Source organism: Centruroides vittatus, unplaced genomic scaffold (assembly GCF_030686945.1).
Source record: "Centruroides vittatus isolate TY-2023 unplaced genomic scaffold, ASM3068694v2 contig_549, whole genome shotgun sequence".
NCBI classification, from domain to species: domain Eukaryota; kingdom Metazoa; phylum Arthropoda; class Arachnida; order Scorpiones; family Buthidae; genus Centruroides; species Centruroides vittatus.
Window position 1 is genome coordinate 435,710 of NW_027122325.1, and position 17,019 is coordinate 452,728.

The 17,019-nt window shown below is 29.0% G+C and overlaps 1 protein-coding gene across 6 annotated transcripts in view; it reads left to right on the forward strand.

Moving 5' to 3' along the window:
- LOC136978675 (DNA ligase 1-like) overlaps window positions 1-17,019 on the forward strand; it is a 58,650-nt gene extending 41,631 nt beyond the window's left edge. For 4 of the 6 annotated variants that reach the window (XM_067274418.1, XM_067274421.1, XM_067274422.1 and 1 more), the window contains 5 exons: window positions 4,062-4,118; window positions 7,813-7,902; window positions 11,031-11,108; window positions 13,713-13,845; window positions 15,770-17,019. In XM_067274418.1, coding sequence (XP_067130519.1) covers window positions 4,062-4,118; window positions 7,813-7,902; window positions 11,031-11,108; window positions 13,713-13,845; window positions 15,770-16,683 — 1,272 coding nt within the window. In that variant the 3' untranslated portion in view covers window positions 16,684-17,019. The remainder of the gene's footprint in view (window positions 1-4,061; window positions 4,119-7,812; window positions 7,903-11,030; window positions 11,109-13,712; window positions 13,846-15,769) is intronic. The other 2 variants (XM_067274419.1, XM_067274423.1) reach the window with 1 other exon arrangement.

Consider the following 17,019-nt stretch of genomic DNA (forward strand, 5'->3'; position numbering starts at 1 on the left):
AAAATTGTTTTCATTGTTATTGCTTAATGTTGCAGTTTCCAAGAACGTATTGATGATGATAAGTAAGGACTTGCTGTATACAAACACACATACACAATACAACTGACAGCTAAACCGAAAACATTATTTTTTTAATAGTCTGATTTCAAAGAATATTTATTCTGAGCAAATGATACTTTTCTTTTTTATTTTTTTTTTTAATTTTGAAGTGATCAACAACTTTTAGACCAGGAAAAAATCAATAAATTGGAGAATTAAAACAAATATGTAAAGCTGTATTTATTAGCTGAAAATGGTGGAATTGCGATTGCCTGGTATAAATTCAATTAATTTCAAATGTAATTCTAAATTAAAGCTTGTGACATTCTATAGTGAAACTCTCTTGTATTTATTCAAACCTGAAGATGGCTGATAAAGTGACGCTGAAAACATTTATTAATTTTTCAATTTATTTACTTGCTGGATTAAAAGTTTCAATCACATTATTGAAGACATCCACTTTGTCATTCTTATGCAGTATTTTAATTTTAGATAAATGAATAACTATATTAAAACAAATGTTAAAATTTTGGTTTGCAAGTGAAAAATAAATATTTATAACTAAATTTCCAATTTCATCAATTTTTGAAAATTTATTTGACAATTAAGTGACGTTCATATTTTTATAAATACCATTATATATACTATTTTTTGTCTATACTGTTTTGAATAGAATTATTCAATTATTTTTGGGGTTTTTAGAATTTCTGGATTCAATAACTTATAAACATTCAAAAATCAAAAACAAAACATTAATTAATATATATTTTTTTCTAAATATTGCTTGAAGTTAAACAATGGAGAAGCAGAATCATAATTTTTCCAGTAAAACAGTCTTTAATCTTTTAAAATGTTAAATATATAAAGCAATTAACTTTGAAGATGTATTATTTTTGTAAAGGATAGTGAGGAGGGGGAGCTGGAGATTTTTTCCAGAGAAAACTTAGGAACCTGTAGTGATTTCCACCTCTAAAGAATTTATTTTCTTTTAGTAAAAATAACATTGTCTTTAAGACTACTTTTTATTAATAAAAATATCTTCTACATATTTCATTTGTTCAAAAAACAAAATATTAAAGACCTTCTAAGATCAAAACAAAACACACTATTCCTTGGACTTTGACCAGGGCATCAAGAGCTTGTATAAGTTGTTTGTTAATTTTTATTTAATCAAAAAAATTCAAATTAAAAAAATAATATTTAAATATAAAAATTTGGACCTATAAGCTCTACTGGATCTAAATTTCTATGTAAAACCAATATGTATATTATTAGCAAGAGTATTGGATACAAAATTACAATCTAGACATAATTTAGCTTATTCATTATTATTTTTAATAACAAACTCTTGATTGATTTTGAATTTTATTTTTATCTTTTTCAATGTTAACATCAATAGATATTTGCAGTGAACTAATATATAAATATTTGAAAATATAACATTTTCTGTAATAATAAAAATATATTTTGCAAGTGTGAAACTAGTTATTTACAGTTACTACTTTCTACATGTAAAGATTTTTAGTAGCTATTTTCTCACTTATAGAATTTCATATTCTCTTAAAACTGTAGCTGTATTAAAGCCACCAGATTAAATTAGGCTGTGCGCCACTACTAGTGATTATTAAATACAGAGTAATTTGGCACTCGATGTAACCCAGTTTAATCCAGTTATCATTTGCCTGTAATATAATCATCAAGCTTTGAGATGTTTATATATTGTAGTTGTACCTACACTAATTTTTCCATCTTAAAAATTCTATTAAATTAAATAAAAAATTTAATTGCAGCAATTTTAAAAATTATTTTTATGTAAATGATGTTTATTTAAAGGTTTCAAAGTCTAAAATAAATTGAAACCATTAATATATTATAAGATGGTTTTCTATCTAGAGTAATTGACTAATTTATCAAGAGGTCAATTTACATCAGTCTCTAAGGATATTGCTTCAAATTAAGTTTTAATTATATAAACAAAAGATTTAAGAATGGGAACATTGAAGCATATGGTGTTTTTAAGTTCAAATTTAATAACATATATAAGATTTCTTATTAAAAATTCTATGGATTACAACAATTAAAATATATTTATATGTCTTTCCACTAAATATAATAAAATTCCATTAGTTTTCATAGACCAATAGCATATATAACAGTAGAATGTTTACTTTTCTGGCTGTTATATAACTGAGGGAAAGTATGAGCCCCCGAGAATTTTATATTTTTGGACTTGAGATCTTGAAATATCGAGAAATGCAAAAAGAAGTTGAAGAGTTTTTGTATGTTTGGACGTTAGTGTGTGTTTATGAAGGACATGATTTTTTCACCCACTTTTAAGCTTAATAACTCCTGTCCCTTTTGTTGAAAATTTCTGAAATTTTGCAAGGTTTATTTGTTAGGGAGAAATGTTTCTAGAAATTTTCATAAAAATTGGACAGTAAATTTCTGATTGTGCAGTCTGATTTCTGGATTTGTGGTCCATCAGAAAGAACACCTTACAACTTGTTTATCTCAGATTAAGTCCATTTATTTTACAACTATTTACAGTAGATACAGCAATACTTCTTGATTGCTACCAGCAACATATTCTTAAGCCTTGCTTTTTTCTCCTGTTTGCTCGGTCAAGTCGCCTTTTATCCAACTTTTAGCTTCGTTGGCCATCCAATCAGTAGCTTTCCTTTAGGTCTGCCTCAGTTGGTACACCTGTTTCAACTTGTCCAGGATGACTAAAGCTAACTGACTCCCTCTGGAAAATGGGTTCTGATGAGTGGAAATCTGAATCACTTTGTCTCTATTTGTTAAGCCTCCTTGACATGGACCATTGGTTCAGGAGATATTAAGGGAGTAGAACCAATCTGAAGACTTAATGGTAATGATAGCAATTATTAGAGATGAAAACAAAAAGAATGCTGGGAAAGTTCCAGCAACAACATTGCCAGCTTTTTTAAAGGTGTCTACTGGTTTGAGCATTTCAGTAAAAGTCAACAGAATACTGATAAAAGATTCTAATGGTTTAGATATATAAAACCAATAACAATTTCCTACTGGCTTTCATCAGTTCTTGTTATTTTTTTAACAGCATAGTTTATAAGCTGTTATGAATGGCAGAGATTGTTTACTGAAATATGATTTTCAATAGCTTTATTTAGCTATTGAAAATCATATTTCAGTAAATTGTTATATCATAGTTAAATAATTAATGAATATTAAAACTAAGGAGAAAGTTAAAGAAACAGTAAAATTTCATGAACATATTTGGGAAAATTGCTTTTTATTAATGTAAAAATATATTGCTGCAAGATAGGAAGCCACTATTAAGATATGACTTGATTTTTATTGTTAAAAAAGATATTTTAATTGGGGCAATATCACATTTTTCTATATTTATAATTATTCTTGGAATATAATAAGCTTTTAAATATGGCTTGAATTAAAAAATTAGGTATTATATTAATGAATTCTAAATATGTAAAAAATGTTATTGATATTTGGATGATCTCGAGTGACTGTGATGCATTGAATAATTTCCAATCTTGAGTTAATCTTTTAACCACTCAGCAGTGAGGGACACATATATACGTCAAGGGCGATTGTGTAGCAGTGGTGAGGGATGTATATATCCACTAAATTCTTTTGGGGGTACCACCAAAAACTACCGTGAAAAAAAATTCACATAAAAAATGAATTATGTAACAATAAAAAAAGACTTTTCTTTATACTAGACATAACTGTTTACAAAATCTTTTTCCAAAACGGTAATGAGAAAAAACGCATGAAAAAATACTTTAAAAATTTCCCACATTTCTTCTCCACAACTAAGTGATAGCGCCAAATCTGACTGTTCCACTGTTGAAAGGTTAACTTATGGATTTTTCAAGAACAACAAAAATCTTTTTCACTATTGTCATTTTTATAAAGCTTTTGTTTCTAGAAATGCTAAAATAGTGCGTTATAATCACAGGTACTAATAAATCCAGAAAAAAAATTAATTTTATAAAACTAAACATCTTGAATTCTTACAGCAGTCTCCAGAAAAATCAGAAGAAGCAATTCCTAAGCAAGAAAGTATTCCTGAAAAGGTATTAATATTAAAGTATATATGTATTATGTATATGTATAAATTATCATGTGTTAATTTCTCTATATACATATAAACACCACAATAGAGCAACATAAAATATTACACCGAACCATGCTCTTTTATATTAAATGGCCATAATTTTTGTGCTATTTTGCATATAAAATTTTTTTCTTGATTTGTAGGCATGTTGTGGAATTGCAACACATGGCCTGAATGATTCTTTTCTGTTTGTGTTATGCCATCTTTTATGCTCATCAGGTTATAAATTAAACAGAACTTCTACCACATAAATGCATAAATTGTAGGTTGCATAAATGGACTGATACAAATTAAGAAAAATAGCATAATTACTAAAAATAATATACAGTGGACCCCCGATATAACACGCATATCGGGCAGGAAACAACACCCACATTATAAGGTGAACCGCGTTATACCAAGAGGCGTGGTGTAACGCGGTTCACCTCTTTACTTTAGCAATAATGTCAAGCTTTTCTTTCACAATGTAAGCTTTTCTTTTACTCATCATGCATACAATAATTAAACACTATTCAAAATACATGCAGAAACTCAATACATACACAATTACTCAATACGCAGTAGCAATAAAATGTGCTACTCACTAATGCCACACGGACCTGTATAAACATGTTTGAGCTTATCGCGTCACGAACATTGCCCGTGCTATAACAGTGTGTGCGTTATAGTGAGCAGCACTATAACAAAGGTCCACTGTACTTACTTTTTTACCATTATTGTTCACAAAAAGAAAATTGAAATTGTGTTTGTGTTTTATATTTTTATGATATTGTATTTATTCACATTCATTGTACAAGAAAACCTTTAGAAAAACAAATATTACATACTTCTCATATTTTATAGGGAAAAAAAATTAAAGTTTTTTTATATGATAGAATGATAATAGAAATTTATTGGGCCAAGTATAATTTCCATTTCCACAGGCCATGCTCTGAGTAGTTCCAATATATTTACATGGCTAGCGTGTTACTCCAAAGTAACACAGCACAGATTTCAATGTACAGTATGTGTTGCATTTCTGCAAACACATGGCCTGAGTGAATAGCTGTGTGTGTTGCATATTTGTAACACACATTGCTTAATGTGTTAAAATAATGAAAACATAAGGGGAAACCAAAAATTGAATAACACAGTATATATGTATTATATTGTCTTTCCATAATTAATTTCCAAAAATTCAAACAAAAATTATGGAATTAGCATTATTAATATTTTAATTAATTTTATTGTTGTTTAATATGATTTTTAAATGCTTTTGTCTTTTAAAAAATATATTTTATATGAGGGGAGTCTGATATTAAAGGTACAGGCCAAAATTACACTAACATTTATAATTAAAGAAAATATTTAATAAATTCCACAAATACCACATACTTCTGTTTATTTCTCAACATAATTGCCTTAAACATTGAGACATTTATCCCAGCATGATACCAATTTGAACATCCCTTCACACGACTGTTGCTTGAAGTAGTCCAGAATGATGTCTTTCTTCCAATTCCTTCTGATCTGCAAAGTGTTTCCCTGCCAAAAATTTCTTTAAAGGGCCAAATAAATGAAAATCCAATGGGGGCTAAATTTGGACTATATGGAAGATGTTGCAGGACCTTCCAATTCCACAGTGCCAACCACAGTTTGGTTTGACGTGTGGAGTATAGTCCAGATTTAGCCTCCTCGGATTTTCATTTATTTGGCCCTTTAAAGAAATTTTTGGCAGGGAAACACTTTGCAGATCAGAAGGAATTGGAAGACACCATTCTGGACTACTTCAAGCAACAGTACTGTGAAGGGATGTTCAAACTGGTGTCATGCTGGGATTAATGTCTCAATGTTTATGGCGATTATGTCAAGAAATAAACAAATGTATGTAGTTTTTGTGGAATGTATTAAATATTTTCTTTAATTATAAATAAATTTTAGTGTAATTTCGACATGTACCTTCAATATTGGACTCCCCTCATATAATCAAATGTCTGAGTTGTATTTCTTGGTTGATTATGAATAAATTTTGATTAAAAAATTTTGGAAAAATTTTCTGATAAAAACCATATTTTTAAACTTTCCTAGCTTTAACTGCAATAACAAAATATTTAATTTAAATTTCTACATTTAGAATTTGAGAATATGTATCATTTAATGATTTAATTAATAATCAATAGTTAATTTTTAAAATTTTACTGTACATTCTATATACAACTTTAAACAAAAAGCAGTTAAGATTCTTTTAATTTTTTTGAAAAGTTTCATTTTGTTCTAAGAAAATGCAATATACAAAAAACTATTTGTAAGGTATGGAATCGCCAAGACGCGCGATTCCCACCTGTTTGTTATAACGAACTTTCATAACGGAAAAGTCGTTAGGATCGGCCGGTAGAAACGACCGTTAGGAACTTCCGTGGGAAGAACCGTTAAGTTTCAAATCGTCGACCATCGGACGATTGGCCGGCGGGAAGTGACCGTTGGCGGCCGTTGCGGGAACATTCAAATTTGATTGGAGCAGGGTTCGAACGCGAACGCCGTCGACTATTTAAGCTAGGATCGAAGCTCGTATCGTGAGTTCGGATCGGGACCGGATCGGAGGAGGATAGTCGTTATCGAAGTGTTAACTAACTCTCTCGTTGGACGCCACGGAAATCTGGGGAAAGTAACTCCAGTGTTTTAGTACGAACTTGTTCCTGACTCGGAGGTTTTGTTAATTACAAGTCTGTTTGGTCGTAAGGAGTTTCTTTCGACGAACGTGTACGGGAATAGTCGGTTGGCGTGGATTAGTGTTTGTGCTTATTTAATTGTGACTCTAATCTGTATTATTTTGTACATTTACTGTAAATATAAAATTTGTGTTTTTCGTCAAACCGACTGAGTGGTTATTTTGAACATTACTCTATTAAAATGTTCTTTCATTTATACATTAATTTTATTTAAGCAGTTTGAACAAGAGAGAAATACTGCATTTAGAATTATTCCAATAAAGATAAATATTATCAGATGAGATTCAATTTTTTAAAGTCATTCAAACAAACTTTAGATTACATTAATAGGAATTTTCCATAAATTATGATCCCATAGAAGCACAATATGAAGCCATCATTATATTTTTAAACCTTGAAATTTCTTGCAAGAATATTTTCAGTTTTGAAGATTATTGAAAAGCTCAGTAGAATATTCTGCTTACATAAATGATTTATTTCAAAATATCTGTCCTATGCTTTAGTTTGCCTACTTTGATTCTTTCTTTAAGGCAAAGACTATTTTTTTAAAACTTGTTGAGTTTTAATAGTTTATCGGTATTTTAATATATTTAAAAAAATAACATTTCATTATAAAAATTTATTTCAAAGCGGAATGAATGGTTGATTTTGATTCATTATGTAATATTTTTAAATGCAACTTTTTCAGACAGAACTTCATTCAGAATATCTTTGAAAATAATCTAAAAACAAGTTTATAATCAACATAAAATAAGTAAAAACACAAAAACATACTTATTGTTGTATCCTAAATAGTATAAATAATTACTGACTTAAAAATAAAAACTAAGTATAAATTAATGTTAAATAAAAACAGTATTTTTGGTAATCTAGGCTAATGAAATAATTTACTAAATTTTTATAAGCTTGTATATTAATATAAATGATATTTATTTCAAAATATAGACGGATTCTGTTGCAAGTCCTCCTCTAGTCCAGGAAACAAAACCAAGTCAAGTTGAAGTAACAGAACCAAGTCAGTCAGAAGAGAAAGAAGTAATTATGCATATATTATTATTTAAAATTATTATATGATTATAATAGTAATTTATTCAACATTTTTTAATTAGCTACTTAAAAACTAACAGTGAGAATTTTATTTTTATACACTGTAATCATGCAAGTTACTGGAAAAATTAAAACACACTAATAAATAGTTCTAAACTTTTCACAATTTAACATTATTATTATTTGAGAATAATGGAATTAAAATAACTGTAGGAACAATAAAATTAAAGCATATAAATTTATCAAGTGATATAACTTTATTATACAGTATATTAAGTTTTTTCTGATAAATTAAGACTGACTGTAAGGATGATTATTATCAAATATACAGCAAGTTGTTTTTTAAATATACATTCTGGTTAATTTATTGTCATAGTTTCTGTAAAGTGCAGTGAGCAAGCTTCTTCCTTGGCAACAACTCAAATTGACAAATCACTGAAACATGTTTTGCAAAGTAATTAATGCTTGACTGATTTGAATGAAATTTTGCACATTAATGTAAGTTATAAAATGGTGTGTCATGACAGAGGCTGAATTTTAAAATTCCAGGGATGACACCTTTGACTCCTGATAAGTCAATGGGAAAATTTTGCTTTGTAAAAAAGTAAACAAATGAGCACATACTACCTGACATTGAAATACAGTGAAGCTCTTGCCAAATTTTTTTGAACACTGATTTTCATTTTCCATTTTTCTAAAAAACTAACCATACATACCTTGACCTATATAGGTTAATGCAGCATTTCTCAACAATGGGACAGGTGGTCCGCAGACTTAGTTCACTTTCAATTTAATTTTTGTTAACTATGAGTTAACAAAAATTAAATTAACAAGAATTAAGCGCGACACGGTTTCAAGTCATTAATTTCAATTTAATTATTAAAAGTGAATCATCATTGTACAAAGTTTTAATTTATGTCTCCACATGTATTCAAAATACTTTTAGATTTATTATGTTATTAATGGCTCTGTAAGTCCTAAATGATGGTAATACTCACACAAGTTTTAAAAAATGAGGCCTACATAATTTAGTGGTCTGTAGAATTTTTTCAGACATTTTACTGTCCTTGGGCTTAGAAAGTTGAGAAATGCAACATTAATGTATTATACCTTTCATAAAAAACTCTGCAAGGTATTATTATTCATTCATTCATTCATCTTTTAGCTAGCATTGGGACAGGGTTTCCTCTGGACCCCATATGCAGCTGTAGGCGCTGCAGGAATTTGGACAACACTAATAATGGCCTTCCATGCTTTTCAGTCCCTGACTATAGCTTTGGCATCACTGAGGCGTAGTCGCAGATCCTTCTCAATTTGGTTGGACCATGTCTTTTTAGGTCTCTCTCTCTCTCTCTCTCTCTCTCTCTCTGTACTTTCCAGCCCACAGGGCATCTTATATGGTATTCAGCTGGCATCCATTCTACAGACATGGCCAAACTATCTCAATCTTTTCAGTTGGACAGTCTCTTTGATGGTTGGCTGATTGTCACAATAGGTCCAGATAATTTCATTTCATTTGGATCGCAAAGGTTAACACCCTGGATCTGTCACAGACATCACGTTTGGAAAACCTCAAGTTTTTACAGATCTGGTTTGAGTAAAGTCCGCATTTCAGATCCATAGAGAAGAATCAGTAGGATTAACGTCTGAAATTCACCTATTTCAGTCTTGAGTGCAATGTTAGTTTTCTGCCATAAACACCATTTTAGGGAGGCAAATGCCAAGGTTGCCTGATTGAAATGGCTATTGATGTCAGAGGTAGATGACACTTTCTTCTCTTGGATCAATGATCCCAAATATTTGAATTCTTGCACTTTGACCAAAATTTTGATTTTATCTACATTGATTTTTAAGCCATATGAGCAATGTCACTGCAAGGTATAATGTTTATTACGAAAGTTAACGAAATTTTAGAACAAAAAGAAGAATACATTATTTATGCACAGTGACAAGTGGCTTTAATTTAGTGTCCCCCTAGCAATCTAAAGCAAGTTCATGCTTCAGTCAGGGATGAAGTTTTTGTGAGAAGCTGGGGGTTAGAGTCAAGCTCTAAACCCTTTTGATCAGCGACGAGTTGATAAAACCTGCTCATGTTGTCACTGGATGGTTTGGAATAGAAGGGCTATTTTTGTCAAGTGAGGAGGTCACGTTGAGTTCGCCAATAGGATGACAGGTTAACAAATAACTAATAAATTTAATATACAAAATAAAGCGTAGGATACAATATACAGGCTACAATTATAGTTGTATGCATTCACAAGCATATGTATATGAGCTGATATCAATGGAGTCAATGTCCTAGGCTATATATGAATGCTAATTTTGTTTCTAAGTTGACCAAGAGAGAGTTTACGTCAATCGGAAAATTATCATACCTTGTTTTGCCAGGATGTCTGTCATTCGTAAATTATCCGTGGAGGACCGGGGAAGACAACACTTGCATAAATCACTAATACAAAGTCCCAAAGGATTACCCTTATCATATGATTATGGCAGGACGAACCGAGACTATCATGACTTCTAAAGATGTCTGCCCAGAGGAGTGGATGCCTGGCCATTATATCCCCCATTCAGTATAGGAATTTGGTCAGGTGATCATTTGTTTGGTAGTGATGACACTTCGAATGTGTCGTTACTGGACGAAGGGAACTAAACAAAATCGACTAGAAGTTTAGTATTTCTTTCGATTGTTTCTAGATTCTCCCCATGAACTTTGTTAAATGTCAACTTTCTCACACTTTAACAATTGATTGTTATAACATATTTTTGAAACTTTCTCAGAGGGGTAGGAACTTATTGCTTTGAAGTCAACTGTTGACAGTTAAATTAACATTCAATCATCTCCCATTTTTAACTTCATGGGAAATGGATGGGAATACAGAAACTTGTCTTTTTGTTTAAAAAAGGATAGAAAACAGCTCCTCGATTCTCACATTTTCCTAGTTTGTTTTATATATGTAATCCACATTTAACTATAAAATAAATATAAATTTCTAAGATACAAATTTTTCAATATTAGTTATATATAACAAATTTAAAGATACATCATGAATTCTTTATCATATCTCTTTTATTATTTAGATTACCATATAAATAATTGACTTTTTAACTCATAGGTGCCCAAAGCAAATATTGAGAGCATTCAAGTGAATGTAAATGAAAGCCCTGAAGTGTCACTTTCCAATAAAAAAGAGGTAGGCTACTTTTTTAACATTATATAATAATTTCTGATTACTGTATTCTGTGGTAAAAATTAGTAAACTCAAGATTACTCATTATATTCCATATTGTAGGCAGTGCAATTCTTAACACTATTGCTTTCTCATTTTTTATGGAAAATAGATTGAAATGCATTTTGTAAAACAACAGTTAAGGAGTTGCTTTCCTGGTGTTATATATTTTCCATAAGAAGAAAAAAAGAAAAAATAACAATAATATGGAGAATTACACTGTCTACAACATATTAAATTAATAATTTATATTACTCTAGAAAATATTTGTTAATATTAAAATATAAATTAATAAAAATCAGGACTTCTTTTTCCATTCATATGACCCACTTTACCCAAGAAAATTTTTACTTTACATGATCCTTGTTATATATATATATATATATAAATAATAGGTATACAAATAAAATCGCTTACCAATAATACAATAAATCACAAACAATTTATTCCAATGCTAAATAATGTGTGTATCAAAGACAAAATTATATTTGCATACTAATGAGGTAGATGTGCTTGTTTATTTATTTTTACAATAATTAAATCTTAGCTAAATTTGATATTGCAGGATGCAGGGCATTTTCAACATTGATGATTATAAAATCAAAATATCAGTCACCTTTGAAAAAATACATAGTACAAAATATTTACTGTTGTCAAATTTTTATGACCCTCATATTCAACAAAATTGTGGTTGTGATCCCTTTGGGATCACAAACCCACAAGTTAAGAAGCCTTGATATAAATAAATAATAATTATAATCAAAACTTATAGATATTGCACTGTTAAAATGCATAAGCTAAAATAGAATAGCTTACATTTGGCATTTTCAAATATTTTTATAATTTATTCTTTCAAGGACAATGCATTATTGTGTTGCCAAAACAAAAAGAAATGCATTTGTACAAATTTTTAATATTAAAAATTCATTAATTTTAACCTAGATTATTAATATATTTTTATATTTCATCAATTTGTTGTTATGGGAAAACATGATTTTTTATTCTGTTAGAATATCAACTATTTACATAAACAAGATTATATAATTTGAAAATCTCTTATGAAGAGAGTTTGAGAACTTAATTAAATTTGAAAAAAATGTTTTTTTTCACCTGTATCATCTTAATCAATCCACTGGAATAACTTAATGTTTTTATATGTATATTTTTCAAATTAATTAAACCAAAAAATGTTACTTTAAGATGACCACATAATGATTCTATAATTCATCACACGAAACCTTTGAAACTCCAGTGATACATGTTTACAAAACAGCAAACATTGATATAATGATTCTATAATTCAGAACAAATGTTTGTTTATCAGAAACAATTGATAAAATGAAGTTGACCCCATTTTCTGTAAAGGTTCACTTACAGCTTTTAGTAACGTGTTTCAATAACTTCTGATGAGACATTTCCAACATATGCATTCAGAAAAATGGAGATAAGTTATTTATGTCTCTGAACATGATTTGCAATAAGGAAAAACTTTACATGAGAGGCAAAGGGACTCATGCTAAAGATGTATTGAGAAAATTTAAGATGACCTCAAGCTCAGTTTAAGAACAGATTTTAAAAATCAACAAGATCAATGTCTTCTCTTTGTCACAAGCTTTGCTTCAACACACTAGGAAACTTATTATTTTATGAAATCATACAAAAACTTGTTCCATAATGAAATTTTTAGCACTTTTGGGATATCTGTGAAGAAAGGAAGAAATGTGCACACAGTACGTTTTGGAAAAAATGTTTCAGATAAAAGTTTGTTTGCTTTTATGTAGAATTATAATATGCAAAAAAGATGGGGTTTTCTATTTAAGAAAATGAAGTTGATCCAGGTTTCATTGATTATAGCACCATCTTTTGGCTCCATAAAGTTTAAATTTTTGGTTTAATGAATTTTTTTTTTCAGGATACATATTTTTTGAGTTATTCCAGTGATTAAAACTACCCTGCATTATAATTTTTCAATGCCATGCAACCCTGAACACATCAATGTGATTCAAGATTACTATCAAATTCATTCTCTACACTTTATCCAGCATATTTTTGTTGATCTGGAAATGGTTTATAGGCTGCATCACTTTGACATTGCATTTCATGAAGACCTCATAATACAAGGTTAGACAGTTGATAACTTTGTTTCTATGAAGCATGAAATGATTAGCAAACATTCAGAAATCATAGTTTTAAATGAGTACTGTACATTGAGATGTTTTTTAAACCTTTAAGGAATTTTGAAATTTTATATATTTACAAGATGCCAGATTAAACTGTTTAAATAACAAAATATCTTTTGATATTCTTTCAAATATAGAATTGCCATAAAATTAGAAGGTTACAAAATCTTTTACTACTTCAAATCAAAAATTCTTATTTTATCTTTTATTTTCAATTAAAAGTTAACTTTGTTCTTTTATATTATAAAAGATTGAAGTATAAATTTATTAATGAAAAAATATTTAAATTCCATGATAATGATAACTTACTGTAATAATAGTGGATATAATTATTACAGTATGTTTTTTATGTAATTTATGAATTAACAGCAATATTTTTTCTTACTAGATTGAAAGTGAAAGTGATAATTTAGAAGAAGCTGTAGTAAAAATCCAAGCAGGAATTCGTGGATATTTAACTAGAAAAACATTGAAAGAACAGAAAGACAATGTATCACCAAACAAAAATCTGGGTACTGAAGGTAAAAAGTTATCAGTTTTATAACAATATTAAATTGTACGAGCATTGAATTTTTAAGTAATTTGGAAGTGTCTATCAGTATTATCTCCTATTGCAACTTCAATAAAAGAAATATCTTTTTACTCAGAATGCATAACAAGATTTATTCATTATTCAAAATTTCATGTTTAGAGTTTTAATATGCCTTTTGATAAAGACAATTTTTTAGACTATATAAATCATTTTTTTATTTTGGTCTTTTAATGTGTAATATTTATTATAATCATAAACAGAAGAAAATGTTACATTAAAATGCAATATAAATAAATTTTTGTTCATATTTAAAAATTATTTAAATTTTGTATGTGTGAACTTAGTAAATCTTAAAATTAGATAAACCATAAATTCTTATAGAATTACTCTATTTAAATAGAATAATAATATTTCAAAATAAAAACAAAAAAAGAAAATATATATACACATTAGATAAATTGTTTAACTCTGCACTGTGGGTCTTTTTTCAATCATGCTCACAATCGGTTGAAAGACAGGTGGTCTATTTGAGATATGTTGGGCCCTGTGAAAATTCCTGGACTATTACCACTCTCAGGTCCTTTAGATTAAATTTAAGTGACCAGGCAAATGCCTTAACTGCCATCTGCTGTTTATCTGATACATTTAACATTTTAAAAAGAGAAAAATAACTTATTTTACTAGCATATTTACAAACTATTAGTATTTAATTGATTGATCAAATTTGATACAAATATGCATGAGTAAATGGTTTTTCTGTTTGTCTGAACTAGGATAAGACTGAAATGTTGTCATTGAAGAAAGTATTAAAAATTGTAATAATAGTTACATACAGTTTTTGAGCCACTTTTGACTTCCTTTTTTCCTGTCATGTACAATGATGTGCTTGTACTTTTTGTACATACAATTAAAGAGAAGGAGTTTGCAAATAGTTTATGGATCATTTCTTTACATTGAAGAAATGACTAAATTATGAGTTAAAAAGTTCTACAAATATTTTTTCCTTGATACTAGCAAGTGGGTTTATAAGAAAAATTCTTGTGCCTAATGCCAAACAATTGCTAGATAATTTCAGGCTATAATAATGTTACTATTAATAATTAAATGTCAAGAAATTTGTTCTTAGAGATAGGTATTAGGCACCATCTCTTGATAAATTTCATAATTATTAAATGTTAATGTAGAAGGTTCTAGAAGAAAAGAATTGGCCCAGAGCAGGACTCAAGCCTGCAATTCCTGCTTACTGTGCAGTTACACTATCTGGATGTCCATGTGAACTTTGCTTTCAAAACTACTAATTTACATATAACCATACTGGTTACTCACAGCACTGACTGGAGATGACTTCAATGCCCACATCCTGTAACTCCCCCATTGCACTCAGCCAGCTGTTGCTTTATCCTAACATGGAATTAATAGTTCTAGAAACACTATCTGGATCTCCATCTGATCTTTGCAAGTGGGTCAATTCTTTTCTTCCAGAACCTTTTAATAATTAATTATAATTAAATGATAAATCTAAATTATTAAATAAACATTCAAGATATGATGCCTACCTTAGGCCAAATTACTAAAAATCAATTGCTATCATTATTAATGATAGCAATTGTTTGGCACTAATCTAAAAATTGGGTTAATAGATGTTTATATTTATAGAATTCATATGCCACTAATATCACTAAAAAAAGTCTTCGTAGACAATATCTTGACCTCCTTCCCTCTCCCGTGTACTAGTAAAATGATGTACTTTTTGGAAAACCATCTACCTTAAACAATTGGCGCCATCCATCAATGCTTTTTGTATCAGATTAATGTATTTGACAGAAAAATTCCTCAATTGCATAACAATTATATCATCACAATGTTAGTTTTAAAATTTCATATTTTAATATAATTGTTTACATTTTTTCCAGAATCACATAAAGATGATTCGAGTAAAATTGAAATTAGCAAAGAAGAGAAATCAAGTGAAATCTCTGAAAAAGAAATGTCTGATGATTTAAATGAAGATGATGCTGATGTTGAAAAAGCTGCAGTTAAAATTCAGTCAGTTTATCGTGGATACATCACAAGAAAAAACTTAAGTAACATTGGAGATGAATTGACAGAAGAAGAAAATAAACAAACTTCATTTTCTGAAAAGGAGTCATCTCAAGATAAAGAAGAAATTGAAGATGATGATGATGAAAATGAAAGTGGTGCATTAGAACAAGCAGCAGTTAAAATTCAAAGTACATTTCGTGGTTATCAAGTTAGAAAACAAAGAAAAAATGGACCAAAAAAAGAAGAAGGTAAAGAGCAATTGTTAATTGATACTGACGAAATTCAAGATGAAAACGAAAAACTTGAATCAAACGACCCTGAAGCCGAAGGAAAAGCTGCAGTAAAAATTCAAGCCGTGTATAGAGGTTATAAAGTACGAAAAGAAATCAAAATGATTGGAGAAGATGGCAACCAAAGAACAGAATTTGAAGATATAAATGACGATAAATCAGATACTAACATAGACGAATATTCAGAAAAAACAGACAATGATGGCATTTTGAAATCTAAAGCTACCATTGTACTTTCAACACCAACAAGCAATGTTAGCAAAGACAAAACAAACGAAGAAGTTTTAATAAGTTTTGATACAGATTCAGATCAACCGATGGCCGAATCACCATCTCTTCTCGACAGAAATGATGAAGAACAGTGTTTTCAAAAACCAATGGTTCCTATTAGTAATGAAACAACAATTCCAAAATCAGTTTCAGAACCAACTGTTGACATTAATTCTGTCACCAAATCAAAAGAAGATCATTTAATTTCTCCATCCAGTGACTGAATATGTAAAAAATAATAAATTCTTTATAAATTCTATTAAAATTAAAGAATACTGTCAATTGATATCAATATGCGGCGACTCCATTCTGTACAGAAGATAATCGACTGTTAAATCATCTCTACAGTCATTGAGAAGGCAATATAACTCAGAACAACTTAGTGATTCTTAATAATTATAAATTATGATAAGTTCTGTAATACTTATAGAAAATAATTGATATTTTTGAGACATGATTCATTAAATTTATGTGATCTGTCCATTAATTAAATTTATATGAGTTTTGTCAGCCTGTATTATAATGATATTTCTAATAAATGAAATTGATGATAAAACATA